The sequence below is a fragment of the Bipolaris victoriae genome (assembly GCF_000527765.1).
Source record: "Bipolaris victoriae FI3 unplaced genomic scaffold scaffold_47, whole genome shotgun sequence".
NCBI lineage: Eukaryota > Fungi > Ascomycota > Dothideomycetes > Pleosporales > Pleosporaceae > Bipolaris > Bipolaris victoriae.
Window position 1 is genome coordinate 84371 of NW_014575345.1, and position 17153 is coordinate 101523.

A 17153-nucleotide genomic window follows, 5' to 3' on the forward strand; every position below is an offset into this window, starting at 1 on the left:
TATCTTCTATGCGAACCCCCCCCCCCTCTCTTCTCTTCTATACACCATTTGAAAAAGATACGAAAGAAAACGCCAATGAATGCACCCTATACTCACGCTCACACCAAAAGGTAGAAGAGTCCTAATAAACTCTCCATTATCTAACACACTCTTCCAGTCCCCCCTCCCCAAATGTCTAAAAAAATTTCCTACCAAAGAGAGAGAGAGAAAGAACAAAAAAAACGATCACTGCCCCAGCCTCTCTCCCGCACGATTCAACACATCAGCCGTCATCTGAATCGCCTCAGCCGCCCTCTTCCAATCCTTACTCGCAATCGCCTCTCTGGCGTAGGGAAAAACACTAGCCTCGAGCCCATTTTCCAGGTCAGGGGCGAAAAGTACATGTTTGAACTGATCGCGATTCGGCAACTAATCACCACGTTAGCAATAGTTTCCCACACCCCCCCAAAAAAAAGAACAGAGAAAAAAAAACTTACACCATAAGCCCCCTTATCCTCCTTCCCACGAGGCAAATCCAAAAAATCACTCTCCAAACCCCCAATCTTAGCGTTATGCCTCACACGCTGCATCGTCACGCCACTAGCTTCAAACCCCCCCGTTGCATAAACCTGATTATACCAGCTCTGCTCCCACGCGCCAAACGCCTCTGTCCTCTTCTTAAACATGCTGAGCGCATCGACCAACGGCTGGAAGATAGCAATATCGTAATCGGCGCCACCGCTGATTTTCTCGGTCCAGTCGAGGAGGGATTGGCCCTGTTCCTGAAGGGCAGAGGCAAAGTCGTCGAGTTTGAGGGGGAGAATGGGTTCTTGGGCGAGTTCGAGGATGAGGAGTAAGGTGAGTTGGGTGAGGAGGGTGTGGTAGGAGAAGGAAGGGTCGATGTATTTGCGCATCCATGAGAGGGTTTCGAAGCAGCTGTGGGATAGTGGGTGGGCAGGTCCGTCTTTCGGGGTGGTAGAGGCAGATAAGCCAAAGTCGAGGGAGGAGGTGCCGGCAATGTTTTGGAAGGCGACGTAGTCGCTGGCTGCGCCGAGGTTGCCGATTTTGCTGTTGGAGGCGTCCCAGAGTTCGCGGAGGGTTTTGTTCTCGTGCGGGTCCGAGAGGCGGTCGAGGATGCGTGTCCAGGCGTGTTGGAAGATGGGGGAGCCGTTGGCCCAGAGTTTGGAGCCGGTCACGCCAACGTCGAGGTTGAGGTAGGCGATGGCGCCATCGCGGAGGGCGTCGACGTTGGCTTCAACGTGCTCGGTGGATCCGATGCGGTTGTACTCGCCAGCGTCCCAGGATGCAAACTCGATAGTACGCAGAGGTCGCCAGCCCTGAGCACGAAGCTCGCCGAGTACGCGTACAACTTCAAGCATGACTGCTGTACCAGAGCCAGGGTCGGCTGCACCAAAACACCATGAATCTCGGTGGTTTCCGATGATGATCTTCCGGCCTGGGTCCTCTGTACCCTTGAGGGATCCAAAAACGTTTGTAATACGCTGTTGCTCCACTTCATCCTGATTGTTTTGGATATAAACCTTGGGTGACTTTTCCGGATGGCCAGAGTACCACTTATCGCCAATATCTGGCACACCACCGACCCATTCATCCGGAAGTTCTTCACCAACGCCGTTGAGTGACTGAAGTAGTTTCTGCGCATCCTTCCACGACAGGGGTAGACTAGGAATCTTTGGCACTGCTAGGTTCTTGTCCCGGGACATGCGCTCCATTTTCTTCAAACTCGGCTTTCCAGGTGTGAGTATGTCTCCCATAATCATGTTGGTCTGGGCAACTGAGCCTCGCTGTACGCTCTCACCAGGTCGCCACTTGCCGTCAGGCCAGGGGTTGCCGTTTTTGAATCCGTCGTCTGCCGGATCGGAGTACACCAGAACACCAGCTACGCCCGCATCCTGCGCAGACTTTAGTTTCATGGCCAAATCTGGCTGCGTTCCGTAGTATCGGCAGAGCACAATTGCACCTTGCGCATCAATGCCACTGTCCCATAACCGCTTAAAGTCCTTCTTGTGGCAGTAGTTGACGTAAATCAGAGGTCCAGTAGCATTTCCAGACGCCGACATTGCGTGGTAGGCAGGCGTCTGGGCTTTCGGTGGGTTGAAAACGGACGGCTCTTCGAGTTTTGCTTCCCAAGCCTTATCGGGTGGATCGACAATGGCAACTTTTCGGCCATCTTTCTTTGCGTAGTTCATATAAACAAAGTATCTGTCCAAGTCAGCATATTGTGGGGAATTCGCCATTCCCGTCTGACATACTCGTCATGTGTAAAAGTGTCCATGTTCGCGTCCTTGAATTTTCCCTCGATCCACTGTCCCAGCACATAACTTCCCTCTGTGCCGCCAATGTGATCGTAGCTCGTAATGTATTCGAGATTCTTTTCAATTCGCCAGCTCTCGACGCCCTCGACGGCCGTTTGGCGTATCCACTCTGGATTAAAGGGTGTGCCGAAGCCGCCGCCCATGGGCACCACCTCACTGGCAACCAGGAAGTACACGAGTATAACAATGACAAAGAGGCCGAGCAGACGCGCAAACATAGCCCAGCCCGGCCTATATTCCTCGGATATAGTAGGCATATGATCAGTGACGGCACTGAAGTTGGGACGCCATGTCGGCCATGGTATCCGGGGTAGATTCCAATTCGACAGCGAGTGCCGTATGCTGTTGAAACGCTTGGAAAAGCGATTTCGCGTTCGGTTCCTCCTCGATCTTCCTTCCTCTGCGGATTCCGGGTCTAATATCTCCATCTCCTCCATAGTCTGGCGCAGGGCCTCGTCCTGGCTCTCCCGCACCGGGCTGCCCAGGTCCGAGTCGCCATCGTCGACCGACTGGACCGAAGGCGGCTGGTAGTATCCATTGCGTCTCCGTGAGTCGGACTGTGTGCGAACATCTGGGGTTAGGAGACCCTGCCGCTCGGCGTCGTCGCTGATCTCGTTTGGTCCTAGGCGTGCCGGCGCATTGCGCGACGAGGTGGCCTCGTCATATGTGGGGATGGGGGGCGGCGAGGGCTCGCGGACGTAGTTGTGCTTTTCGTCGCTCATGGCGAGCTGGTAAGGACCGTGGTCCTGGTGGGATTAAGTGCGGCGTTGCGCAACGTGTTGGTAGGTAGGGGATGCTCGCCCGCGGGCGAATACTTGGTACGAGCGATGCAGATGGATGGAATGGGGTTACCGATTGCACATGGACATGTTGGAAGAGGTGGCTAGAAGTAATGGCGGCAACAAGCGGGTATGAATAGGCGCGACAACGCAGCAAAAAAAGGCCAGTGATTATGTCTGGTCTCAATGTTGCCAAAAGACCATTGCTGAGGCGTCTGGGGATGGCGTTGCGGATCAGCGTCCGCCGCCGAGTCCCTGTCATGTCCTAAGGCCTTGGTACTCGAAACCCCCCATTCCATTCCACCACAGCCCGCGTTTGAGACTGGAATCACAATTGCCATTATTATTATTTATACTTTGGCACGCAGCCACACTCAATTTCACATCATCTACATGTTCCGACCACCCGTGACCTTGATTGTCTCTCCGTTGACATAGCTAAACAGTGGGCTCGCAACAGCCAGCACCGCGCTCGCCGCCTCCGTCGCTGTCCCTGGCCTGCGCAGAGGAATGTCCGCGTACAGCTGGCTCTCTGGGACGGCACTCTTCTGCGCCTGTGGTATTCCGAGTGCCACCTTCTCGCCGTCGGGCGTCGTCACAAATGCGCCCGCCTCCTTTGCCTGCGTCAACCGCGTCTGGATGTGTCCGAAAGCGACCGTGTTTGCCCGCACGCCAAACTGAGGGCCCCACCTAGATATACGTTAGCATATATGTTGACGGAGGGAGAACACAAAAGAGAGGACATACTCTTTGGCAATTGTCTTGGTCATGCCCTGCACACCCGCCTTGGCCAGCGCATAGTTGATCTGCCCAGCATTTCCGTTCAAGCCGCTCGTGCTCGAGATGTTGATAATGTTCCTGGGCTCGCCGTCCTTGACCCGGAAATACGGCGCTGCAGCGCGCACAATCTTGAACGGTGCCGTCCCGTGCAAGTCGACAATTGTCTGCCACTGCTTGTCCGTCATCTTGTGGATGACGCCATCCCATGTGTAGCCCGCATTGTTGACAATGATGTGGATCTTGCCTCCGCCAAACTCGGCCGCCTTGGAGATCAGAGTCTTGATGTAGGCATCGTCGAGAACGTCGCCTGCTACTGCTATTGCGCTGCCGCCTGAAGAGTTGATTTCAGAAGCTACCGCTTCGGCCTTTTCTGTGTACATGTCAGCAACAGGCCCGTGAGATATTCCATATGCGCTCTATTGACTCACTTGCGTCTACATCAGCAACCACAACCTTTGCGCCCTCCTTCGCAAACAGCTTCGCCGCCTCAGCTCCGATTCCCTGTCCAGATCCAGTAATAATGGCAGTCTGGCCCGCCAACATACCCTTGGGGTAGTTGAGGTGACCAGCAATCTGCTCCACGCGCTTCGAGGATGACATGTTTTGCTATACACACGTAGTGGTACAAGTTGAGAGTTTGTTTAGGCGATACTTAAAAGTCCAAGGCTTATACAGATAGTGATTTTGAGGATTTATGAGAGCTGGCCATTCTTGAAATGCGGAGTAGTTCTACCGCGAACCCCGGCCTCACTGCTCAACATGCCGAGGTCCGGCCCGCTAGCGTGTTCCCAGCTTACTCGACGTGCAGATTCATGGCTGTTGTTACATCAGACTACGCCCGACATTCACAGGTAGAGTCACAAGAATAGACGCCTGTAATGGAATCGATCATAAACATGTACTGTATTGGATGGCTAGAACATGTATCTTGTCATTGCTAAGAAACATTCATTCCCATTGCTTGAGCCTCCAAGAACTATAACAAACATCGACAACGTGCATTGAAACCGAGGCTGCGTTCACGTTCTCTCGACTATCGCGGCAGCTTCTTCTTGCAAAATTCGACGTCGTTCGCTTTGCCCATTGCTGCTTCGCCGATTCTCCGAGTTTCGTGCCGTGGTGTGTTCCAAACTGGGTTGAGCTGAACGTGGTAGACTTGTACTGGGTAGACCTGGATTGGGTAGACCTATACTGAGTAGAGCTGGACTGGGTAGAGCTGGACTGGGTAGAGCTGGACCGGGTAGAACTTGACTTGGTGGACTTGAATGTGGTCCAGGCTGTGTCTGGTCTGCCGCATCTCGATCTACGTTGACCGTACCCAGTTCGATGTTACCGACTCGAAGTGAGCCATTTCCAATCGTCGGCCCTGCTGCTGGTGCATCGGGTCCGTCCCTTTGCTTGTCACAAGGACACCAGTCTCCCCAACGTTTAAAGCACATTGCGAACAAGAACACAAAAACAGGGATAGCAACGATGATGGCAGCGAGGCTCCATTTTCGGCCAGGTGTCATTGGGAGGCTTTCGTCCAGGCCATGCAGAATTTTGGCTGCTCGTCCCTCCATGGTCGCCCTGAGGGATGTCTAACTGAGATATTGGTGAAGTGTTTGCACCGAGGGCGGTTGCATGGATGACGGAGGGGTAACGGTATTGTGGATTTGGCAACGAGAGGTATTGTTGGTTGTGACTTGAGTGATGGGCTTAATATAAAAGTTAAAAGCGGTGAGTTCTTGACTAGTGATAACGATGTAGTGAAGTAAGAAGAGTAAAGACGGAGACGAGCGGTGGTACTTAAGGGCCCAGAGACAGGCAACGAGTCTGTCAACATTCTTGCCAGTTGTGTTGAATCACGCTTTCCTGGCAACATCTAAGCACAGATACACCTGCCCGACCTTACCAAGCTGGACTTCCCCGATATATTCGAACTGACCTTGGCAACCGTTGTTCCTTGAAGGGCATGATTACCGTTACTGGAAGCTTGACCTGAGAGATGGAAGTCAGCTAATTCGGCAAGTATACCTTACACTGCTCACCTAATAGACACGCTTTGCTCTTGTTGTTCAAGACACTGAGGGGTGGCGCAGTGGTTCATCTTTGTACCTTCTTTTACTTTGATACCAAGGAATTTGCACGATTAAGAGTTTAGATCTACTTCCGTTGGATGGTGTCGAATATCTAGAACTAATTACTATATTGAGCACACTAGGTGAAGAGTCTTCATAGCTCTCAGTGAAAAATGATCAGCGCGCTATAACTTAGACTTGACAGCCTCATCGTGCTTCCAGCCAGGCATGTCTGATAGGTCCTTTGCCGGCGCTGCTCTTCTCGACTTCAATGCATCACCAGTACCAGGCCGCCATCTCCACGCATGTGCTAGATCATCTGCTAGCGTACCTTCGAGCAGCTCCACGACATGCTTGCCGATATTTGGCAACAGCTTGAAAGTATGACTAAACAGATTCGGTCAGTATGTATTGTCAAGTACCAAAATTTGGGATACATACCCGCTGTCTCCAGTAGCAAGCACAAAGTTTTTCCATTCGGGATGCTCACACATCAACAGCGCAGCGTCGGCCGTATCTGTGCACCAGCACAGGTGCCTATTGAATAGCTCCTTCTTGGTGAACTTGGGTAGAAAGGTCGCAATAGCCTTGCGGATGCTCACTTCAGAAGCATCGGGATAGGTGTCAGTCGGGTGTTTTGCTGCCGACCTGGGCACAGAGATACGTTTTGGTGCTTTAGCGCCATATGGCTGATGCTGCTTGAAGCGCGTGAAGCCTGGAAACTCATCGCAGACTTTGATGACACCGTGCTCGTCGGGCTCGAAAAAGAAGCCGACATCGCCGTTGTATACTACAGGTGCGTTTTTATATTCTGCTGCTTCTTCCGGTGTGAGTTGTATGTGAGCATATACCCAAGCCTAACAGTGTCAGATGTGGAAATGAAGTATCGCATTGGTGGAAAACCTACTTTTGAAACGCACTGCTCTTCCAAATCAACCAGTACAGGACTCCAGGCGCCAGCTGCAAGTACAACCTTGTCAGCATAGTACCTGGTCCCATCTGCTGTCTCGACGCCAATGCATACTCCCTCAGCCAGAAGAGGTTGCTTGAACGAACCAGCGCCACCAAATCCAAATTTGACTCCGCTGTCGCGTAGGTATTCACCTATCGCGTTGATGGCTTTTGCTGCGGCGAGCCAGCCGCCATCTTGGCTGTACACTGCTTTCCAACCCTTGATCTGCTCGCGATCTAGAAGTGGCATTTTCTTGAGGATTTCGTCTTCTGAGTCAAGCCATTCCGTTGTTTTCTCGAGTCCAGCGTTGGCGTCGAGGAGAGCTTGGTATGCTTGTTTTAAATCCACAAGTCCCGTCTCGCCATGAGCGCAATCCAACTATGCTACTGTCAGACCATAGCCCCAAACATATCGTCTTACCAGCTGTACGTACCCGCCCAGTATTATGAAAATACTCTTTGAATAGCTCATCTTCTCTCCACATTTGACGAGCTTCTAGACTTAACTGGAGATCGACCTTGTTCCGCAAGCGGATTCCCATGATCTTATTTAAGTCATTTCCGGCCGATTGCGATGATGGGATAGGATATGTGTCGAGGACGGTGATATTTGACGGTGTATAGCCAGAACGGACAAGGTGAAGAGCTGTCGAGGAGCCAATAGTGCCACCACCACCGACAACAATAACAGACGTGTTCGCTCTTGAAGGTGCCATAATGAAACAACGCTTGGCTATGGTAGTATTCCCGGGAAGCTGAAAGTCTTTCTGGTCGGAGGCGCAAGTCGTGATCAGAGGCAATCCACAATGGGTCACGCCCCAAACGCCCGCCGGTTAAGTATCAATGAAGTCTGCACACGCCACCAGCTCGATGATACGATATCGAGGCATACTCCCCGCTCAATTGCGAGCTCAGACAAGTTTCAATTAAGTAATCGAGGCTGTCTACTCCACGTACCGTCGGTTGGAGGCGACACTCGGCAATGGAGATGGCGCTTGGCTCTCGCTTGATGATCCCGACTGTTATTATCTCCCAATAAGGCTAGATTATTGGACGTCAGCACATGGTCATTCAATGAGGGGCCAGCCCGTGTCTCCAAAGATGGAGCACTGAATGTGCCATTGCCTTATTGACATATCGCGCCCTGATAACACAATACTGGGTCTACACTGGATCCGATCAGATATCAACAATGCCAATGTCCTATCGAGGTACCAAGTCACCCGCGGAGCGATGTAACGCCTGACTCGCGCCTTGCTTTACAACCGCAAAGGCCCGACAACAAGCCTCGCAAGGCCTGACTGCCATGTCTAGCGTCTCTTTACCATTCCTTGTCCGCCTTAGCTCTTGCCTCCACTTTTCCCGACTGTTCGCACTACCATATTAAGCCTAGTCCGATTGATCTTCCAGACGTTCGTTCCCCTCGGCATTCCGCTTGTCACCGAAACCATGGACTCCACAGTCCCTATCAGCTGGATAGAACGACTTAATTTACCCCGGAGTTGGGGTAATTTAGCCCCGGGATCCACAGATAAGCCGGGATATCAGATAGTATGATAGACGAGCATGGCAGACGTTGCGGGACGAAGATCGTATATATAAAGGGTCGCGTGAGGCTTCTTTGGGATCATCTCAGTTCAGAGGTCGACCTCCCAGTATTTCTTTGGCTGAAATATTCTTTGGTGATCTTTGTTGGAGTCGCCCAAGATGTCCAAGTTTGACGCTGCTCCCTCCAACACCCGCGCTGGTGGCGACGATGATGCCTTTCGTACCAAGGGCAACGACTCATGGAATGCTCCGCTACCCTCGCATCAAGTCGCAGATGAGAGGATCAATCAAGAAGAATATGCGCGGACTGTGCCATTATGGAAAAGAGTTTGGCAAAACAGCTTGACGCAGATGCTTCTGCTGAGTGTTCAAGCCTTTTGTGGTCCCGCCATGGCTGATGCTATTGCTGGTCAGCTTCCTTGGTCAATATATAATCTAAATGTATAACTAACATGATTCCAGGCCTTGGTGGAGGTGGTCTAGCCACTCCTCAAACCTCAAATATTGCAACTGCTGTCAACTACACTATGCTTGCACTCTGCTGTGCCTTGGGCGGTCCCATCGTAAACAAGCTGGGTACAAAATGGGCTCTCGTCATTGGCGCTTGCTCATTCCCTATCCGAGGCTCGTCATACTACTGCAACTCAAAATTTGGTAACCAATGGTACCTCATCCTAGGCGGATTTTTTACGGGCATTGGAACGGGAACATGGTATGTTGCCGAATCCGGTACGATCATGTCGCTCGCTCCATCAGGATCTCGTGGCAAGTACTTGGCTCTTTGGATTGTTGCCCGCAATCTGGGACAACTAGTGGGTGGGGCGATCAAGTAAGGCATTACTTTTCCAATCTCCTGAGACCAAAACTAACACTGGCACTTTACAGTCTGTCAAAGAATCACGAAAAGGGAGTTGTTGGCGGTGTAACACCGGATACCTACATCGCCTTCCTTATCATCGAGTGCATGGCACTACCGTTCGCCTTTCTCATTTCGCCGCTTGAGAGAGTAGTCCGCTCAGACGGGACGCGGATTCTCGTTTCTGAGAAGATAGGCACCAAGATGGAGATCAAGCAGATTAGGGTTACCATGACTTCAAAACTCATCTTGTTGTCCGCGCTCTGGGCCATCTGGTCATTTTTCTATGGGTTAGTTGTGAAGTCTCTCTTATGAAGCTACAATCTTGCTAACGAATAATTAGTGGCACCTGGTCAACATATCTTGCAACCTATTTCAGCGTCCGAGCTCGCGCCCTCTCTTCTCTCATTTCGCCTTTCTTCTGCATCGTTGGATGCTTCGGTCTGGGTTTCATTCTCGACATGAAGGGCTTAAACCAGCGTCGTCGTGCCCAAATCGGCCTTCTGACTGTCGTTCTCCTAAACCTCGGCGTTTACATCTGGTCAATCGTTATTCAAGCGGGGTTCAATAGCCACAACCCTGGCAAGATTGATTGGGACGAGTCGAGATATGCGCGGACTTTCCTGCCATACTTTTTCGTTCAGACCACAGGCCCATTGTCGCAGTCGTACATGTACTGGCTACTCTCCTCTTTTGCAACTGATGCTCAAGGTTTGTTGTCTCCGTCTTACACATGTTCTGGGATGTTGTGAACTGACTTCGTATAGCAAATGTTCGCAATGGTGCTGCATTCCGCGCTCTCGAAGCTGTTGGCCAGGCTATATCTTATGGTATGAATACTCAGATTAAGACATCACCAATGATTGGTTTCTGTGTTACATTTGGTCTAATGGCGTTGGCGTTCGGTCCAATGCTCGTTTTAGTCAACCAAACACCAGACCGTATCCCTGCTGATGTTATAGCTGAGGAGTTGGAACAGGAGGAAAAGAAGGTTGGCAGCTATACAGTTGAGACCAAGGCTTGAGAGTTTTCCGATAATTTTGAATCCTGGTGGTCTGAGGAAAAGCCCCCAGATTATTCTAAATCCAACGAGATGTATAGTATTTAGCTGTCTTGTAATGCTCTATGAATTGCAAGAATGCTCCAGTATTTTTTTTCGTTGTTTAAACAAGACAACATTCCGCCAAATTTGCTTCAAGTAGAAACCATAGAACAACAAATACCAGACGCAAGTACGCCCGTTGACACTCGCTATTACCCCACGTGGTACGGTAAGTGGACCCTGCATGTGCCCCGCTGAGGGGTAACAAGGGTACTAGCTAGCTGTAGGTGAACAAGGAACATTAGACAATTCTACATAACGAAAGCTCTCATCTCATTTTCAATCCCAAACTTCAACTCCTCCCTTTTCCCTTGTCAACCTCCAGCACAATTCGACAAAATGGCAGACCTCAACCTCAACGAAATCCACGACTTCATGATCTCCATCGCCAAAGAAGCAGGCGAACGCATCGTCGCCGCCAAACCCACAACCTCGGAGTCTGGCTCAAAGAAGAATTGTACTTAACCCAGCCTTTCTTCACCCCAAACCACACCTATACTAACACTCCCACGCAGCCGTCGACCTCGTAACCGAAACCGACCGCGCAGTCGAATCCCTCATTTCCACCTCCCTGACTTCCACCTACCCCACCTTCTCCTTTATGGGCGAAGAAACCTACAAACCAGGCGACGTGCTAACCGCGAACCCAACCTTCATCTGCGACCCCATCGACGGCACCACAAACTTCGTACACCGCTACCCTTACGTCTGCATCTCGCTCGGGCTCGCCGTAAACCGCGAGCCGGTCGTCGGCGTCGTATACAACCCTTTTACGCAAACGCTGTATTCAGCCGTAAAAGGGCAGGGCGCGTATTTGAATCGCACGACGAGATTGCCGCTAGGAGGCGAGCCGCAGAGGCTGGAGGGGTTGGATCAGTGTCTTGTGGCAGTGGAGTGGGGGAGTGATCGCAGCGGGAATGATTTTAGGGTCAAGAGTGAGACGTTTAAGCGGTTGGCGGCGACTAAGGAAAATGGCGGTGGCATGGTGCATGGGCTGAGGTCGTTTGGGTCTGCGGCCCTCAATCTGTGTGGTGTCGCTAGTGGCGGGCTGGATGTCTACTGGGAGGCTGGATGCTGGGCGTGGGATGTGTGTGCTGGATGGGTTATTTTGAAAGAGGCTGGGGGGATTATGGTGGATGCTAATCCGGGGAATTGGGAGCCGAAAGTTGAGGGGCAGAGGTATCTGGCGGTTAGAGGAGGAGAGGGGCAGAGGGAGATTGTAGAGCAGTTTTGGAGTTTGATTGATGGGGCGTTTGAGGTTGGGTTGTAGGGTGGAGCTGTTTTGTTAGTGATAATAGATATAGAATCAGGTTCGATGTAAGAAAAAAAGACATACACGACATCACACGTAAATGCATCTCAAAGAACACAACAATATAGAGGCGGCCTGGGATTTCTCATTATTGCCACCGCTAAGACTAATTCCCCTTTCCACAGTCTGGATCCCCTTATTTCAAGCGGTCTCAATCGACTTGCGACAAAACACCACATCGGACAAAAAAAAACCTTCTCTCTCTCTATCTCTCTCCACCAGGTGGGAAAGAGGCAAAGAAAAAAAAGTCCCAAAAGTCCTTCAGTGCGATGCAACGCAAATCAATCATCGCAGATGTATACAAAAAATTAAAACAACCAAGCAGTTTCACCAAAAGACATTTGGAAGAAATTATTTTCCCCCCGCGGGTGTAGATAAAAAACGACAAATGGACAACGGGACATTCCATCCATCCCCCTTCCTTCTTTCGTAAAACAAAGGAAACGCAGTTTCGTCAGTTGTACTCCTCTTATCTCTTCTCCCCCAGCCGCAGGCAAGAGGAGAGAAGAAGAGGGAAACTAAAAGGGGGGGAGAGCGAACAAAACAAGAACTTGGCCATGATAGTCGTTAATAAAAAACGGGTGGGAGGGAAAAAACAAAATCTTAAAAAAAGGAACGACCTTTTTTTTCTTTTGAAGGAGTCTTCGGGAGAGAGGAGAGGAGATGGGGTGAGCAAAAAGTACCACACTGCTAAGGGACGGTAAACAAGTAGCAGAAACGAGGTTGAGAGGAGGATGCAACAACAACTAGTGCGCCGATCTCGAAAAGCAGGGAAAAGAGAAGGGAATCAACCCCTGTTATTACTCCGGTTCCATGTTTTTTTGTGTTGGTTTTCACGGTTTTAGGGTCGCTTATCGGCAAATTGGGGGTTGACGCGGAGATCAAAGGCTTGGGCTCAACTTGGGTGTGATACTCCGGGTTGTGTGTGCGAGGGTGGTTGTGTGGTATTTTGTCGGGGGCGGCTTGTATACAATGACGAGTGATGGGACTAGTGTGCAACCGGGGTCTTCAGATGGTCCTGGGAGTGCCGCGAGCGGAGGCGCTGGCAAAGTGTCAGCGGCAAAGGATTCTACATCACGGCCAAGTATATATCAAATGAAGAAGACGGTCAAGACAAAGAGGAAAAGCGCAAAGGCATACCTCGCATCCACAAGATCATCGACGTGATTGCACATGGCCACGAACAAGTCAAAGAACAGCTTTCCTCCCATCTCCATCTCCATCTGCATGGTTCCGCTACGCTTGAAGGTTTTCCGACTGCGGATAATCAGAGCGAGGTAATGAGCGCGCAGCCGCGAGTCGCTGTCTGGCGTGTTCTCATAGGCATAGCGCGCACTACGCAGGATTGTTCCGACCTCGATCCCGCTCTGCAGGCCCTGCTTGCGCAGGGAGAGCTTCTTGAGCTCCTCAAGGCCGTAACGATCGGCAGCGCAGTACACAGCAGTGTCACGGAGAAGAACGTCTCCCACGCCGGTGTGGAAAAAGGTTGGCTCGACTGCGGCAGCGCGGTCGCCGGTTTTGTTGGGGTCGGGTGAGGCAATTGCACCTTCGAGCATCCAGGTCTGGCGCCGCTTGTCGTGGACAAGGCGGGGGTAGTAGTCTCCCTTGTACAGATACTCGAGGATGCAACTGAAGATTTCAGGCTCTTCCGTGGGCAGATCGATGCGGCGGTTAGTTGACTCGAAGAACTGGCTCCGCAGCAGTTCAGCAAAGTACGGAGAATGGCACAGTACATCTTCGTGGGCCGCGAACAGTCGCTGGTCGGAACCAACGATGACTGTCACAATGGCAGAGGTCAGCTGCGGTGAACCTCCGTCCATCATGGGGCTGTCCTTGCGTGCATCCAGCTTCTCGGCCATGGCCTTTTGCTTGGAGGCATCGCGAAACGATCTCTTTGGCTGCTTGGTGATCTTGCCTGAACGGTCCTTGTCCTTTGAACTAGCCAAAGAACGCTTGCCGAACATGATGAAGCGAGCGACTGAAGCGAGAGGGGGGGTGTTTCTCGTAAAGAGTGGACAGGTTAGTGTGACGCAACGTTCATGTGAAGTTGGGAGCTCTGGAAACTCTCGAACTCGCAAACCTTTCGGGGGAGAAAAGTCAGTGAGGATTCGAAGAGCTTAAGCGTGTTTATCCACACTGGTGGTGAAGACAAAGCACACTTTGGTTGTCGAACTCGCTTGTCGTGAGGCGTAAGGGCCGAGATGGCGGGGAGGCCGAGGATTAAATACTGCCGTCGCCAAGTGGCATCCCTGCAGCGTCGACGGCTAGCGTTGGGCTGTGTAGCATGCAGATGGGTGTTTTTACTCGTCGATGGCGACGGGCGGCGGCACGACTGGATGCATGTGGGAATCAGGCAGCAAGGCAACGTTGTGTGCAGCCTTTTGATTCGGCACGTTGTTCGGGTATAGCCTAATGTGGCGTATGCATGGTGTTTGTTTGGTCCGGTCCATGTACACACACGAAAGCGACAGTGAGGGCCGTAAGCGAAACACCGACGATACGAGGGCCACGTGACGATGAGTTTCGCCAAGGCTAGGATCGCACCGGGAGGAAGATGTGATCGGCTTGGTGGGTGGGGTCCGATCTTGACAGACACGAGGCCGTGTTGGGCAATGGTTGTGAAGGATGCGCATCGCGTTCATGTCGCGGTGTAACGTGACATTTGGATCAAGCCGTTGGGGGTTGCAGCTGGGCGCTTCGTCTGCTGGGACCCTTTGTGACTCATGTGACGACGAGTAAGTTTGTTAGGCGCAGCAGAGTGCGTGCAAGTCGGCAATGGAGACGAGGCACTTGGAAACGCGGGGGCATTGAGTTGCGCTTGTGCACAACCGTGAGTCATTACGCCATCATGGAACATGTTGGGTGCCAGTGCTGTATGAGGTGCTGAGCATAACCGTCGAGTTGCATTGCAAACGCCCGCTCTGCAATGCCATGCCGGCCTACTCTGCATCACGGCGGGCCACTCTTATGCTGCCCTCACAACGGGCGCTTCGCTGTTGGCCGCTAACCGCTAGGCTGTTCCACTTGCATCTGGCGCGCCCAACTAGGTGTCGTTGGCTGCAAAAGACGCATGCTTGTCCTGTAAACAACAAAGTCGCGAGCAAGCCGGGGTTGCGCCTGGAGGGCTCGCTTGTTCGTTCCAATGTGTTGAATGAGGCGGCGTAGTAGTACCGATACGGGCCTGCTCCGAGTGTTTCCAATGACGTCGTTGGTTGTCAGTGCCACAATGCCCATGGCAGCAGAGACAAGTTGCTCGCCTCTGTAGTAGAGTAGCAGAGTAAGTAGGGACAATCGCGCAGACTGAAAACGACGAGCAAATGCTAGCGAGCACCTGCAGCCGCCACCCAGTGAAGGCTGATGACCCTTCTGCCGGCCCGCATGCGGAGCTTTGACTAAGGAATCCCAACCCAAGCACCTCGTCATTCATAGCCAACCTTCCCCACATCCATCTTTCTCTCTTCCACTCTCAACACGCACGCATCCTGTGCCACTCTGCACACCGCTTGCCCTGTACATACACACCGTCCCCACCAAGTTTGTGCTTGTTCATTCATTCCTTTCGACTAGGCCACTTGTCTTGCCTTGTGCGGTACAAAACACTCGTTGCTGCTCCGGAATACAAAGCCGGCAAGACCAGGCGTCGCAGCTTGCCATCGAACCCTAGTGCACGACAGACGGTCGACCAACGCACTGCCACCATGAGCACCGGAGCCAAGAAGCGCATCCTAAAGGCAAGCCTGTGATGGTCGTGTGTAGTGCCGCACAAGCCAGACGGCTAACAAGCTGGGCAGGAGTACGGCGAATGCATGGCTGACACCCCGCCGGGCATGAAGATCAATTTTGACGAACAGAACATGACCAAATGGGAAGTGTTGATGGATGGTCCCGAGCAGTCTGCATATGCTGTATGTGTTTTTGCTGACAGACAGCCTCCGTGCATACGGGAACACCGCCCGCTGACGACTGTGTCAATGTAGGGCGGCCACTTCAAGCTCGAGATTACATTCCCAACCGAGTATCCGTTCAAGCCGCCTGTGGTCAGCTTCCGGACCAAGATCTACCATCCCAACGTCAGTAACGACGACAAGGGCTCCATGTGTTTGGGCCTGCTACGCGCGGACGAGTGGAAGCCGCCGAACAAGGTGGTTTCTGTGCTGCGCCTGATCCAGACGCTGCTCATTGAGCCTAACCCAGACGATGCGATTGAGCCGTCGATTGCTAACGAGTACCGGGAGAACCGTCAGGAGTTTGACAAGAACGCAAAGGACTGGGTCAAGCGCTATGCCAAATGAGGGCCTCGGCCACGTGGGCAGGCGCATGGGCAGGGAGAAGGGTGATTAGGAGGCAGTTTGGACAAGACGGCGGTCAGCAGCTACACATTGATTGCATGGTTGGCGTTTGGCGAAATTTGCATGCGGATGGGTCGCTGGGTGGGCGGTGGGCAAAGAAGCATGGCGTGTGTACATGCAGATCGCCATGTCTCCAGCGCATCGACGTGCAAGCCGGACGGCTGGGCAGGGTAGCGTGTTTAGCAAAGCAAAGTAAGGCAAAAATGAAATGAAGACAACGGCGGCATGTCGTCATGAGCAAAATGGCAAATCTCCCGTGGTAGCAAGGCGATGGCAGACGAAGCGAGCCGCGTGGGTGGGTGCAGGTGGTGAGAGGCCGGGGAGGCCCTGAAACGCGGCCTTCTAGAAGCGCGCGCGACAAGGCTCAAGCGGTTCGGTGCTTGCCTATCTTGGCCGTGCTTGTGCCTGTGCGCGGTCCCAACTGTGATGTTTTCTGAATAGTTAATAGTCTGCTGTCCTTCGTATGCTATTGGCGAGGCCAAGCAACCACCGTGTGCTGTCTGTGTTGTGATTGAGTGCTTGATTGACTCTCCCCGTGCAGAGGGCAGGCAAAGCAGGGCAACGACGCAGGGTAGGCCAGGGCACCACCCAAGGCCCCAAGGGCATGGCCTCTGCGAAACGAAACGCTAACGAACGTGTGCGCGTCGGCTGCCAATTATTTATTTTACACAGTACATACAGTAAGTAAGTATTTGCAGTCGTGCCGCTGCCATGGCTGTGCGAGAGAGCTGTGAGTGGAATTGATGGATGGATGGCGGTGCAAGTGGAGAGAGAGAGAGAGAGAGAGAGAGAGAGAGAGAGAGTGGCTCTGCCAAAAAGAGGCGCATAAGCAGGCGGCCGCTGGTTGGCCTGTCACGCGTTCCTCCCCCTTCCCTCTGCCTCCCCCTCTCTACACTAAATGCTCCACCACATCACATCACATCGTGCTATCGCCATGGGCGTTGAGTAAGTGGTAGTGCAGCGGCCGTTCTCGTTGTCGTCGTCTCGTCCGCAGAGCTTATGCAGGACTCGCCCATTTGGGCCGTCACAGCCCAGGCAATGAACGCTCTCTCCGACGAGTTCCGTCGTGGCCCTTGAAACGCTCGACCCGCGGCGCGGCCC

The 17153-nt window shown here is 52.4% G+C and overlaps 8 protein-coding genes across 8 annotated transcripts; 3 read left to right on the forward strand and 5 right to left on the reverse strand.

The window, feature by feature from the left end:
* Window positions 1-225: 225 nt before the first annotated feature.
* COCVIDRAFT_100564 (hypothetical protein) lies at window positions 226-3037 on the reverse strand (the record flags this gene model as incomplete). The annotated part of the gene is made up of 3 exons (XM_014700655.1): window positions 226-408; window positions 477-2202; window positions 2253-3037. 3 exons carry the CDS (start codon window positions 3035-3037, stop codon window positions 226-228), a joined length of 2694 nt encoding a protein of 897 aa, XP_014556141.1.
* Window positions 3038-3483: 446 nt separating this feature from the next.
* COCVIDRAFT_100474 (hypothetical protein) lies at window positions 3484-4474 on the reverse strand (the record flags this gene model as incomplete). The annotated part of the gene is made up of 3 exons (XM_014700656.1): window positions 3484-3784; window positions 3842-4244; window positions 4303-4474. 3 exons carry the CDS (start codon window positions 4472-4474, stop codon window positions 3484-3486), a joined length of 876 nt encoding a protein of 291 aa, XP_014556142.1.
* Window positions 4475-4893: 419 nt separating this feature from the next.
* Window positions 4894-5436, reverse strand: COCVIDRAFT_27035 (hypothetical protein; the record flags this gene model as incomplete). Its single annotated transcript, XM_014700657.1, has 1 exon — window positions 4894-5436. One exon carries the CDS (start codon window positions 5434-5436, stop codon window positions 4894-4896), a length of 543 nt encoding a protein of 180 aa, XP_014556143.1.
* A 683-nt stretch (window positions 5437-6119) lies between these two features.
* Window positions 6120-7601, reverse strand: COCVIDRAFT_100476 (hypothetical protein; the record flags this gene model as incomplete). The annotated part of the gene is made up of 4 exons (XM_014700658.1): window positions 6120-6321; window positions 6376-6791; window positions 6842-7264; window positions 7320-7601. The coding sequence occupies 4 exons, from the start codon at window positions 7599-7601 to the stop codon at window positions 6120-6122; spliced, it is 1323 nt and encodes a 440-aa protein (XP_014556144.1).
* Window positions 7602-8592: 991 nt separating this feature from the next.
* Window positions 8593-10313, forward strand: COCVIDRAFT_100486 (hypothetical protein; the record flags this gene model as incomplete). Its single annotated transcript, XM_014700659.1, has 5 exons — window positions 8593-8842; window positions 8896-9262; window positions 9319-9579; window positions 9633-10000; window positions 10057-10313. 5 exons carry the CDS (start codon window positions 8593-8595, stop codon window positions 10311-10313), a joined length of 1503 nt encoding a protein of 500 aa, XP_014556145.1.
* Window positions 10314-10730: 417 nt separating this feature from the next.
* Window positions 10731-11661, forward strand: COCVIDRAFT_100475 (hypothetical protein; the record flags this gene model as incomplete). Its single annotated transcript, XM_014700660.1, has 2 exons — window positions 10731-10848; window positions 10907-11661. The coding sequence occupies 2 exons, from the start codon at window positions 10731-10733 to the stop codon at window positions 11659-11661; spliced, it is 873 nt and encodes a 290-aa protein (XP_014556146.1).
* Window positions 11662-12711: 1050 nt separating this feature from the next.
* On the reverse strand, window positions 12712-13667 carry COCVIDRAFT_100424 (hypothetical protein; the record flags this gene model as incomplete). The annotated part of the gene is made up of 2 exons (XM_014700661.1): window positions 12712-12745; window positions 12844-13667. The coding sequence occupies 2 exons, from the start codon at window positions 13665-13667 to the stop codon at window positions 12712-12714; spliced, it is 858 nt and encodes a 285-aa protein (XP_014556147.1).
* A 1734-nt stretch (window positions 13668-15401) lies between these two features.
* On the forward strand, window positions 15402-15995 carry COCVIDRAFT_38197 (hypothetical protein; the record flags this gene model as incomplete). Its single annotated transcript, XM_014700662.1, has 3 exons — window positions 15402-15434; window positions 15495-15608; window positions 15681-15995. 3 exons carry the CDS (start codon window positions 15402-15404, stop codon window positions 15993-15995), a joined length of 462 nt encoding a protein of 153 aa, XP_014556148.1.
* Between the last annotated feature and the right edge of the window lie 1158 nt (window positions 15996-17153).